The sequence below is a fragment of the Neolamprologus multifasciatus genome, chromosome 22 (assembly GCF_963576455.1).
Source record: "Neolamprologus multifasciatus chromosome 22, fNeoMul1.2, whole genome shotgun sequence".
Taxonomy (NCBI): domain Eukaryota; kingdom Metazoa; phylum Chordata; class Actinopteri; order Cichliformes; family Cichlidae; genus Neolamprologus; species Neolamprologus multifasciatus.
Genome location: NC_140459.1, coordinates 28,507,618 through 28,520,152, shown reverse-complemented (window position 1 = coordinate 28,520,152; position 12,535 = coordinate 28,507,618). Strand labels below are relative to the sequence as shown.

The window sequence follows — 12,535 nt, the reverse complement described above, 5'->3', positions numbered from 1 at the left end:
TGTAATCATTGGGCAATCCTATAGTATTTTTGTTCTGTGGGGAAGTTTGATTTTTTTTCAATAACTTTCTCCTCTTTGTCAGAACTTACAGGGGGCGAGACTTCAAAACTTGACTTTGTACAATAAAACTCTAGAGAGGCTATTTCAGACAATAACACCAATTGCAGATATTGGAGAACCTCGTCCTGATCACTGCAGGAGTTGCGCCGTGGTGGGGAATTCTGGAAATTTGAGAGGATCGCATTATGGACCTCTGATTGATTTCCATGATATCGTAATAAGGTAATAATCATTTAACACAAACACAAAATCTAATGTAAACAATGTTCTTGCGAGACAAAAAATATAATATAAGTCTATGTATATTTATGTATCTAAAATGCAAAAATGTGTGCAAAATATGCATCCTTCTGTATTATTTAGAATCAATCGGGGGCGTACCAAAGGCTATGAAACAGATGTTGGAAACAAAACAACTCATCGTGTCATGTATCCAGAGAGTTCTACTAGACTGGACAATACCACTAATCTCTTGTTTTTTCCTTTCAAAACAAGTGACTTTTTGTGGCTCATGAAGGACTTAAATCAAGGGTAGGCTAAAAGGGCTACTGTCTTAAAACCTATGTTGCTAGAAATTGTATAACTGTTTTGCTCTGAATAGCAGATTTTAACTGCTTTGCAACATAGTTTCAGCTAATCGTAAGGAAAAATGCAGTCTAGTTTTTTTTTGTTTTGTTGTTAGAACAACCAAATTAAACAAAACAGTTTTTGAGACAACCCATCAGAGGTCAGCCTTTCTTTTTTTAAACAGCAAAAAGTGCAGAAAGTTATATGAATTGTTATATGAACAACTTAATCTTTTGTTGTGATGTGCTAGTCTTAGGTAATTATTAGCATTTATTTATGTAATCAGTTCATTTCATCTTTTCAACAGGAAAAATGGTGCTACAAAATTAAAGAAGATAACTAACAAAGATTTGGTGAGTATTTTAGGTTTACATGAACAAAACTGGCATATAATGATATCTAAGAAGTATAATAATAAGTAATAAATTTAAGCTACCATTAATTCAGGCAGGCGACAAAGTCAGCTGATTTTACACACTGAACTGGATAATCTCATATACAGTAGGTTTTTACTATTAACCTGATAGTTAATAGTATGTATTAACTATCTACAACTTGCTACAGATGTGCAAGCCATTTCACAAGTCACCTGCACCTCAGCTTTTTCTTTGTTGCAGTATTTACTGTTTACTCTTCTCTGTATTGGGTATTGTTATGGTTTTCCCAGTCTCTCATACTTGGCATTTATGTGCCTGGAAGGTCATGCAGGTCAATAGTCAAAGCCATACCACCAAAAACAAATACTGGCTTCTTTTAGCTACAGTGGTGCTAATTTAAAGTATTTTGTGAATTCATTGCAGAAAGTAATAGTTCATAGAACTCAGATTTAAGGCTATGTCTGATTCATAATAGATCTGGATCCTCCATCCGGCTTTCATGAAATATGTTCATCAGGAATGGCTGGGAAAGAAGGGTGCTTATCCATCCACTGGCTTTCTTGCTGTGGTTCTCAGCCTAGTGATGTGTGATGAGGTATGTTCACTTTAAACAATTAGTACATTATGCATCTGACTGACAGTGGTGGTAGTTAAACACTGAGAAACACTGATTTACCAGCAAAGTTGAGAAAAGTCTGCCTTAGATGACTACATGACTAAAACAGAAATGTATCTATGGTTATTTCAAGAAGAGTCAAGAAGAGTGGACATCTGATGTTTGACACATTTACCTCCAAACCAAAGGCAGCAACTACTCTAGCTAAAGACACATCCTCTTTTAGGGTTGTGTTTAAAGGTGGTACCATGAAGGATATCAAGTGTTAAAAGTTTTGCCAAACCGAACATGTAGAGCCTACCCGCTAGGGATGGGTATCGAAAACCGGTTCTTGTTGAGAACCGGTTCCCACTGTTTCAATTCCTTGGAATCGTTTGCCATTTTTGCAAACGATTCCCTTATCGATTCCAGTCGCCCCGAATGACGTCACCACGTTGCGGAGCGTCATTTACCTGGCAGGAAACACGGCGCCTAAGCGGCTCAAACGCTCAAAAGTTTGGTTATACTTTACGAGAACGGATGACAACAGGGCAACTTCCAATACTTGCAAAGTAGATATGTTATTTAAGGGAGGAAACACTACGAATATGCAAAAGCATTTGCTCACAAAACACGCGATGACCTTAAATGAATGTCGTGTTTTTAATTCCGCTCCGGACTCGTGAATCTCAACCCAGCAGCAGCGGTAACGTTTGCACGTCCTCTCCCGTTAATGCGGCAGGTAAATAATCAACTAACAGTGCATATTATGTTAGCGCGATCTGCCTTATTACAAAACCTGCCATTACTGTGCATTTAGATGACCATGATGAGAGAGACAGACAGAGTCTGGCTCAGATGCTGGCAGTTGTCGCTGCAGTCTACCGGTAGCGTCTCCTTTCAGGCCAGGATAGACGAATGTCACCGAGCAGTGACTAAGTTTGTGGTCAAAGGCTTGCACCCATTTGCCACAGCAGATGCCCCGATTTTAGGTAAGTGAATGTGTTTAATTGTAGGCAGGAACATTACTGGATATTCTTGTTTTATTGCTACAGAAGAATATTTATTTTATTATTTTACATTTACAATTTTTTTCCTGGGGACCCTGTGACACCCCATTGAAAAGCCGTAGGCTGTGGATCTCTTAAGATGTCACTGTTGGTTACTCCATGTTACTCCTAAATTTCTATCTCGTTCAAAGAGAAGATATAAAACAAAGTTCTAAGCTATTTGACCTTAGTGTTCTCCTTTTTTAAAAAGAATCGATAAGAGAATCGATAAAGAATCGAATCGTTAAACAGAATCGAAAATGGAATCGGAATCGTGAAAATCTTATCAATACCCATCCCTACTACCCGCTTGTGTCAAAAGAGCAGCTGAAAGTAGTTTTACATAACTCTTGGCTAGCAATGTGTAAAAATTCCATACTTGGTATTGATTCAATGCCAAGTACAGGGCCAGTGTTGGAGTCAAACAGATTCAACAATTAGTTTTAACTTGGCAAGAACAGTGTAACATGAATTTTGAGCTGAATGTGTTTGTTTGCCTGAAAAGCAATTTTTGTGTCAGCTTCTGTTTAAATGGGCGATCTTGGTCGTTGTATCCTTGGGGAAGACACTTCACCCGTTGCCTACTGGTGGTGGTCAAAGGGCCCGGTGGCGCCAGTGTCCGGCAGCCTCGCCTCTGTCAGTGTGCCCCAGGGTGGCTGTGGCTACAATGTAGCTGCCATCACCAGTGTGTGAATGTGTGCGTGAATGGGTGGATGACTGAATGTGTAAAGCGCTTTGGGGCCCTTAGGGACTAGTAAAGCGCTATGCAAATACAGGCCATTTACCATTTAAATGTATTATATAAATAAAATTAAGTTGACATTTAAAAATCAAGGGTTACTACATTCAGAAATTTCCTTAGTTTATGTTTGATGTACAGTGTGGGCCATTTATATGGATACACCATAATAAAATGGGAATGGTTGGTGATATTAAAGTCCTGTTTGTGGCACATTAGTATATGTGAGGAGGCAAACTCCTCAAGATGGGTAGTGACCATGGTGGCCATTTAGAAGTCAGCCATCTTCATCATATTTAACAACCTACACATGTTATTATATGAATTGCGCCCTTTAATAAAACCCGTTTGGTCCTCATTAATAAGCGAGGGGAGTGAAAACTCCAGACGTTTTGCTAATATCTTGGAAAGGATTTTTTTAGATCCACATTCAACAAAGAGATTGGCCTATAGGAGGCACAATCTTCAGGTGGCTTGCCCTTTTCAAGTATAAGGGATATATTGGCTTCCCTTAAAGAATTGGGCAAGAGACCCTTTTTAAAGGAGTCATTGTACATGTACAGCGGGCCAGCTAAAATTTCTCTGAATTCTTTATAAAACTCGGCACATAGTCCGTCTGGTCCCGCTACTTTGCCAGCCTTCAGCTCTTTAATGACGTCTAATACCTCCTGTTTTGATATGGGAGAGTCCAATTTGAGGTTCTGGTCTTCAGAAACCCTGGGAAGGTTAAGAGGGGCAAAAAATACATCCAATAGGTCTGCTGTATTTGTCTGAATTTGCGGTTTATAAAGGTCTTCGTAGAAATTTCTAAATATATTATTAATACTGGTGTTGTCAAAAAACTGTTTACCATTTACATCTTGGATTGAAGTGATGTTCTGAGAGTCTGATTTCTTCTTAGTCAGGTAGGCTAAGTACTTCCCAGGTTTGTCACCATGTTCATATAACCTTTGCCTAGCAAATCTAATTTTAGTCTCTGCATCTTTCGTCAGTAGACAGTCTAATGCCGAACGTAGAGCATAAATTTCTTTGAGTTTACCCGTAGAAGGTTTTTTAAGATAATCTCCTTCTGCGTGTTTTAGCTTGGATTCTAAAACCTTCCTTTGCTCTGCTTGTCTACGCTTTCTACCTTTAGTATATGAAATAATGAGACCTCTTGAGTAGGCCTTTAATGTCTCCCAGAGTAACGACGAGTTATCCGTGGAGGGTATATTAATTAACAAGAACTGTCCAAGTTCCTCTGTGAGGTAGCCTGTCAATCCTAGATCGTACAGGATAGAGGGGTCAAAGTGCCAATGTCTATCCTGGGGGGCCGGATTCCTGACGTTACAATGAAGGAAAACTGCTGCAGGGTCTGATATAACTATGTTACCAATCGAGCTAAATGTAACTGATGGCAAAATAAGGTTTGGGACAAAGAAGTAGTCAATTCTTGTATAACAAGTATGTACTTTAGAGAAAAAGGTAAATTCCTTATGTGCAGAATGCTGTGCCCTCCATACGTCAACATAATCCAATTCCCTACATAAGGTAACGAGGGTCTTGGCTTGAGGTGAAAGGGATGGTTTGCCCTGAGGAGATTTATCCAAAATTGGGTTTAAATGACAGTTAAAGTCCCCACCAATGAATGAGTTTCTAACATTTAAGTCCACAAATTTTGTGAAGGCTGTAATCAAAAAGTCTCCTGGGTGACCAGGGGGATAGTAAATATTCATAATGGCGATTTCCTCTCCATATAAAACACCTTTCACTATAACAAAACGGTCATCGGTATCCCTTATACAATCAAGAGGTGTGAATGGTAGATTTTTCCTAATTAATATAACTGTACCCCTGCTCCTTGATGTAAAGGATGAAAAAAAAGACTTGCCCAAATCCCCCTTGTGCTAGTTTAGCATGTTCCATAGGATTCAAATGCATCTCCTGTAATAAAGCAATGTGGACCTGCTCACTTCTGAGATAATTCAAGACCTTTCTTCGCTTAACAGGCGTATGGATACCATTCACATTCCAGGTACATATGTTCACTGTTGACATGTTGGTCTTTTATTATTCAAATAGAGTCTGGAGTATACTGAACATCTTCCTAAAATTAAATAATGAGAGTAACGCAAGTAAACAAAAAAACAGAGCCGGGCCAAAACAAAACAAGTAAACAAATACCAAGCTAAACAAACAATGCTAAACATTACCAAAACAAAACAAAAATAAAAAGAACCCACTGTCCCCCTCCTGAAGCGGAGGAGCTCGAGTGTAGAGGTTTCCTAACGGCAGAAGATACTTCCCTCCCCAAAAGAAAAAAAGAAAAAGAAAAAAACACCCAAGAGTTATAGCAACGCTCATAACATACCGCAAATGTTCAGCAGGATGATTCTAGTCGACCTCACAGCGAACGGTAATGATAGTGGGACGGTGTATGCAACGTCCGAAAAACAGGAAGAGAAAATTGTAAGAAATATATATGAACAGTCAACCATAGGCAGCTACTTGAGGTGTGGGAAAAAATAATAATCCACGATCGAGTGGGACGAGGAATGGATACCAGTTCTCACTCATCATCAGCCGCAGGAGTTACGTCCAGCGACTCGATGAAGCCTTCCACCTCAGCCGCATCTCTGAAGATCTTAGTGGATCCACGGTGGGTCACCTTCAGCAAAGCGGGGTAAATCTGCCTATAGTCAGCTCCAATGGACCTAAGGCGCTTCTTTACCTCGTCAAAACTTTTCCGTTTACGGACAACCGCGACTGAGTAATCCTGGAAAATCATCACTGTGGCGTTCCCGTGCTTCAAGGGCTGGTTGTCCCTGCTCATCGCCCATGCTGCATTCATGATCCGCTGTTTGTCTTGATAATTGTGCAGTCTCACCAGTGCAGGACGTGCTCTGTGTCCAGAGGACAGGGCTTGCGCTGCTGTGCGGTGCGCTCTTTCCACTTTAATTCGACCAGCTTTTGTTTTGATATTAAGAAGCTCAGGCAGCCAGCACTCAAAAAAACTGATAGGATCACCACCTTCTGCGCCCTCCGGAAGACCGATGATACGAATATTTTTCCTCCTCCCTCTATTTTCCAAATCATCAGCGCGCTCCGAGAGCTGCTTTACCCGTTTCTCCAGTGACTGGAGCTTATCCATCGCTATTTAAAATGTGTTAAAATAAGTTATATAATTTACCCTTTAAGTGGAAAAGTTTGGAATGCATGTGTTTAATGTATGTGATGTGTATTGTTTAGACTCACTACCTTCTTATTTACATTTTGAAGTGTCCTTTATTATATTGTTTAATTTTATAGGCACACACCCTCTAGCAGATCATTACATGAAGGAACCTTTTAAAAACAAGAGCGTTCATGCTCACAGGTGTACACACGGGTGCTCACACACACAGACTACACCCTTTTTGGCTGCTACCTCAAAGCGCACTGTGTGCTGTCGATATTACGTGCTGCACAATAATGTTTAATATTTAGTATTTACTGTTATATTCCCATATATCATCGTGATGTTGTTTATTGTATTGCTCTCGTTTTCTTCTGCTTGTTTTCTTTTCTTTCTCAACAGGTGATCCAGGTGATTGATATATGTATTTTCTTTGTCTGCTTATTTAGTTGTTTTTTGTTTTTTTTGCCCTTTATCCCCGTCCCTCTTCTCTGCTGTTTTTTCCCCCTCTTCCTTTCTCCCTTTTCTTTTCCTCATTCAAGTCTGTCCCGTATCTAGCAAGTGAAAATAAAAAATAAATAAAATAAACAATAAAAGGTGAATCAAATAGACCATTACGGCAAGGCTGGGATGGTCAATTTGGTAAAGTAAATCCGTTTCTTTCTTAACCTTTAGACAATAATTCTGATGGCAAAAGAACCAAACGGGAAAGGCAAAAAAAAAAAAAAAAACATTTATAGGCATGTAATAAAGCTTGTGTGCCCCCAGCCAATCCATAAGAGTTTTAGGTAAAGGGGTGGGATTTGGCTGGGGCTGTGGGGTCTACTGTGTGTGTGTGAGAGGGAGGAGAGATAAGCTCTACTATCGAGTGGACATTTGAATCTGTAAACTAGCAACATGCTGTTACTTTCATAGTTGAAAGTACCTCATATGTGGAGCTGTTGTAACCTACCAAGAGGAGGAGGAGACAGACGTTTTACCAGTGTGATGGAAGCAAAGCTCGTATGGTCTCTTCTGCTGATTTGAGTTGTGGATTTAGTGTGACTGTGGATTTTGTGTGTCGTGGCTGAACCCTGCTGGCAGCCTTGATGCCCTTTTTCCCACCTGTCCCTTTGAATTGTCAGAAGCTCTGAATATCGATGTTGGCATGTGCTTTTTATTTTATTGGTTGTTTACAAGTGAAGCGGCCACAATGCACCCCAGCCATGATTTAGGCCTGCAACAAGGGTTTTATTTTTAAGAACGTCTGGGACTGAGTGTGCGTGGGCTACCCGCGCATTTGCCTACATAAGATTTTCTGGAGGAGGACAGACATTTGCTTAGAACTCTTAAAGATGTTGAAGAAGCAAGCTCCTTTAAGCAATTACTTTGGTGTTCCTCCACTTCGAGTCCGAACCCGCAAAAGAAGCGCGTATTCTCGGAAAAGTGGTTGCAGGAAGTGAGCTGGCTTCAAACAAATGATGAACGCACACAGAAGTGGTGCAGAATATGCCGTGAAAATCCCACTCTAGCGGACAAAAGCAGTGCCTTTTATATGTACGCAAACGCGCGTTGCAACTTCTTATCTGGTGCACGTCTTTTATTTTGACAGCGCATGTGCACCTGCGGACCACTTATGTGCACCCCTGATCATAGTGAATGAAATGTAGTGAACACCACTTTATCAGTTCTACATATTAATTTACCACTAAATTCAAATGTTTTTACTTTATTTCGTTTTTTTCTTTTTACTGGGAATCACTCACTAAAGTGAAGTGCATTTCAAATGATATGCTTGTCTTGTAGCTTGTTGATTCATATTTTGGGTTATAAGCATGAACAAGAGAATATCAAAAGCAAATTACACCTTTGAGACCCAGGCCCCACTCACAGCTACATGAGACAGGTGTTACATGTATGCCAGGAGTGACATCAATTCTCTTGGATGTACAACAATGACATTGGAATGTCATTCAGACTGAAGAACTGTTGTCAGATTGTAATAAAGAGAGGGAAACTACTCAGAACCGAGGGAATTGCACTACCAGAACATTGTAGACACTGAGGATAGCCACAAGTACCAGGGACTTCAACAGGCAAATAGGAACCATGAAGAGGCCACTGGAAAAGCTGCAACTCAGCCACCTGAGACATTGTCCTAAGAAGGGAAGTTGACCAAGGTCTAGTGAGTGTCAGAACCACTGACTAGGATGAAACAAAAGATCCATGAGTACATCAGCAAGATAGACACAACATATTGGTTAGTTATACCAAGTGATAGCAACCTCAGGAAAAGGGAACACGAGAAGCTTGAGATATACCTAGGGCTGAGAAAGGACCTTGAGAAGATCTGGTGGGTGAAGGCAACACAACAGTGATTCAGTGGTAATTGGAACATTGACCCCCAAAGTGGGCAAGTAGCCTCAGTGTCATGAACTCGCTGTGTGCAGGCAGGAATAGGACCCAAAAGCAGACTCCCAGAAGCAGGAAGTGAACCCCAAAAACACGGATTTATTGCTGGAAAAAGGAAAAATCGTACAGAACTAAACTGGGGAATTCTAATAATCATTCACACAGGGAAACACAGGGAGAGTCACAAAGCTATGAGGACATGGAACTGAGGGAGCCACAGACATAAATACACAAACGGATCATGAGGGAAGTGAGAACACATGGAAAGCACAGCTGACATGAATAACCATAAAGAGACAGGGGAAGAGCAAACACAACATAACGCACACTGACGGGAGACTATCAAAGTATGGAGGAGAGGCAACCGAGAGGGAGCGAGGGAGAGAGAGAGCAAAAATGATGGACTAGGGAAATATGAAGGAATAAAACACAAGGAGGGGAAACAAGACACAAGGACTCACACTGTATAAATACAGACACTCAGGTGAGACAGAGGACAAAGACACAAGGGGAGATCTAATAAACCATACTGAACAGAATAAGCTAGGAACCATAGAATACAAGTGAACTCAAAAATAAACAAACAAACAAAAAAACTGGGTCAAAAGGACCCAGAAACATGACACTTGGGGGATCCCAGAACCGAGAAGTGATTATCAATGATTATCAGTCATGTTCCAGTGTGGAATCTGGCTGTACCACTCAAGGACATTTACAAAGTGGTCAAGAAGTCACTTTTTTGTTATCTTGATTGCATGCTTAGGGTTGTTGTACTGTTAGAAGAACCTTCACTCCAGTGAGTGCTCTCATTAATGCTAAAACTGTCAGTGAAGATACTACCCATCCCTATTCCTTTTGCAGAATCCCTGTCATCACAGCATTTATGCATAAAGTGCTCTATGGGCTGATTTTCATTAACTCCTCAGTCAGCTTTGTGGTATAACTTAAACAAGCTACTAAGAGAAAGATTCTCCATGTCCTCAATAGGACATGGAGATAATGATTTCTTTTAAAAATGCTATTAGTTAATGAATAAATTAACTGAATGAACTGAATCTTTACTTCAATTTTTTCCCCCAGGTCACTATCTTTGGGTTTGGAGCAGACAGCGGGGGAAGCTGGAGCCATTACTTTGAAATCTTCAGAAACAAAAAATTTAAAACAGGAGGCCATCCAGGAGCAATCGAATATAAAATGATAGAGAAATTACACAAAAAGAAGACAATTGTTTTTTTTAAAGGATGGTAATTTCTTTTTCATGTTTTCATTTCTGTCTTTATCAGTTGCAAATCATCTAACCAAAGACCTGTGTTATAAAAATGAATAAGTGATGGTAATTGCCCTCCCCCTTCAAAAAAAATACCACTATATACTAACTTTATCTATATTTGACTTTATCACTAGTAATCTTATATACATGGGCCGATGGTAATTTTTCGTTTTAAATGGGCAGATGTTTTGTTGTTGTTGTTGTCTTTTTTTCTTTACGGTGTAAACAGTGAAAGGTGGCGGATTGGACAGATGCTGGCAGACGTGTAAAAATAACTCAATTGTTTGGTAGTGGCTATGGTGGAGCTTTCACAGATTCAGTAAAATTAGCAAGTGGTGGAGGCCAGCAGGTGGATGGGGGAAAGGGGAGGCGGAGGTGGAGAGACCCATGGCAGCCGCCGGTCCGACTGTCAGGTGAAATGAGCTTCAGGTAAGAAGTTATGACCTGCAGTCTATCTGGGTCAGATATAAACCAAGTTTAGGTGTAGTTTATTTTCGTTGTGCTAACTTTTTACAGTCAGTTACAATAACTCGTACTGTGTACTAGCTAGCTAGAGTTTCTATACAGTTGGGTGGGTGCTATATGTTACTGGTGAACTTTATTTTATTCATATGGTTAATTAGTAGAGTTGCCTACCATCCTGTAAAAAACGGAATCCTCTGGTATTCAGAGTTAATATTACGCGTTTCGTATTGAGCTGAAAATAAATGCGATTTGTCCCGTACTTCAGCTACAATAAAGAAAAAGACAAAAAGCTGGAGTTATTCTGTGTCTTTACGCTGTCAGCTGCCTCTTCTTCTCTCATTCTCCCCCCTCCCTCTCCTGCTGCTACTTCAATCATGAAACTGATCAATGATGAATAGAATTTATTTAATATTACTTTCTAGTATCAGCTGATGTTTGTTGGAGCCATAAAAGCTGCTGGTCATGATATCGGTTTGGTTATCTGGTGAGAGGGAAACATGAAGATGAAACCAGGAGATGTCCTTACTGAATCATCAGAGCTGAACAGGTGATGGAGAAACTGGTTTACCTTTTAGGTGACATGAATGGGTTGAAGGAAAGCCATGAACTGTTTCTGAGAGACAACTTACACCAGGATCCTTTTCTATGTAGCTGACAGCTGGTAACTGTGCAGGGCCGGGTCTAGCAAAGTTTTGCCATGGGGCCAGGTAGAACATTAACAGGGAGGGGGGCACAAAGAAATACTTTTCTTTCTTATTCTCATTTAAAATTTCTAGCTTTTAACAAATAGTTATCCGAATCTTACAACCAAAGTTTTCATCTGATGTCAAATTTATAGAAATCCATTATTGTACATAGTAAGTTTTTTTCAGGGTCCCAACATAATTTCTTCAGAAGAAAGTACTGTACATGATGCCAGTATTTTCCCACATTTTCTAGATACTGTACCAGTACTTTCTGTAAAATGCCATCAAAAAGTCAGTTAAGTTTTATTCTTTCTCACCTGTCTTTCTGTCTCCTTTCACTTTTAAAAGGTTGCCATGTTAGAAAAAATATTTTGCCCTGCCATGCTGTTTATTGATGTGGCAAATGAATGGTTTATGAAAATATCACTAAATCTGTCATTTATTATTTTTAATATTCAGTAATGATCATGTCTCACCTCTAGTCTTCTCTGTCTTAATGTCAGGTTTTCACCATATGTTGTAGATAGTTCAGGAAGTTAACTCAACCAAGCAGCCTTTGGGTTTCGGCTAAGTACTGTTTAGAATACCAGAATAGGGAGGATGGTGTAGGTTTAAGTTACATATTAGATTGATACATATGTACCAACAAGTTTGAAAACAAACGTCGTTGTGACAGTGATGTACACTGTCACAACGACGTTTGTTTTCATTCAAAGGCTTTAGAGTTTTTCCTATAATACCTGGTGGGCCGGTCTCTACTCAAAATGGCCGGGCTGATTTTTTGTCCCAGTCCAGCCCTGCTTATATATATATATATATATATATATATATATATATATATATATATATATATATATGTATATATATATATATATATATATGTATACATTTTGCCTCCAAAATAATAGAAACTACAATGCAAAATCCAAAGTGCAGTCATAATCCCCTGTAACTTGTTCATTTAAAAAAAAAAAAAAGAAAAGTATAGATGTTTGTTGCTAAAGGGTTATTGAATACATTTGATAGTCATACTGGATACCGTTCAAGTATACCTTTCAAGACAAGTCATACCTTTCCATAATAAAGATTGAACAAGTCTTTAAATAAACAGATGTGCCTGAGAGCAGTGTGTTTGATTTGTGTTCTTTTTGGGAATGCCAATTTTCCGTCGATCCATTCTCG

General features: G+C 39.5%; 1 protein-coding gene across 4 annotated transcripts in view; it reads left to right on the top strand.

Annotated features, from left to right (window-relative positions):
* LOC146493679 (CMP-N-acetylneuraminate-beta-galactosamide-alpha-2,3-sialyltransferase 1-like) overlaps positions 1-12,335 on the top strand; it is an 86,610-nt gene extending 74,275 nt beyond the window's left edge. For all 4 annotated transcript variants that reach the window (XM_085149037.1, XM_085149038.1, XM_085149036.1 and 1 more), the window contains 5 exons: positions 83-282; positions 424-591; positions 935-980; positions 1,480-1,599; positions 10,013-12,335. In XM_085149037.1, coding sequence (XP_085005163.1) covers positions 83-282; positions 424-591; positions 935-980; positions 1,480-1,599; positions 10,013-10,180 — 702 coding nt within the window. In that variant the 3' untranslated portion in view covers positions 10,181-12,335. The remainder of the gene's footprint in view (positions 1-82; positions 283-423; positions 592-934; positions 981-1,479; positions 1,600-10,012) is intronic.
* The last annotated feature ends 200 nt before the right edge of the window (positions 12,336-12,535 follow it).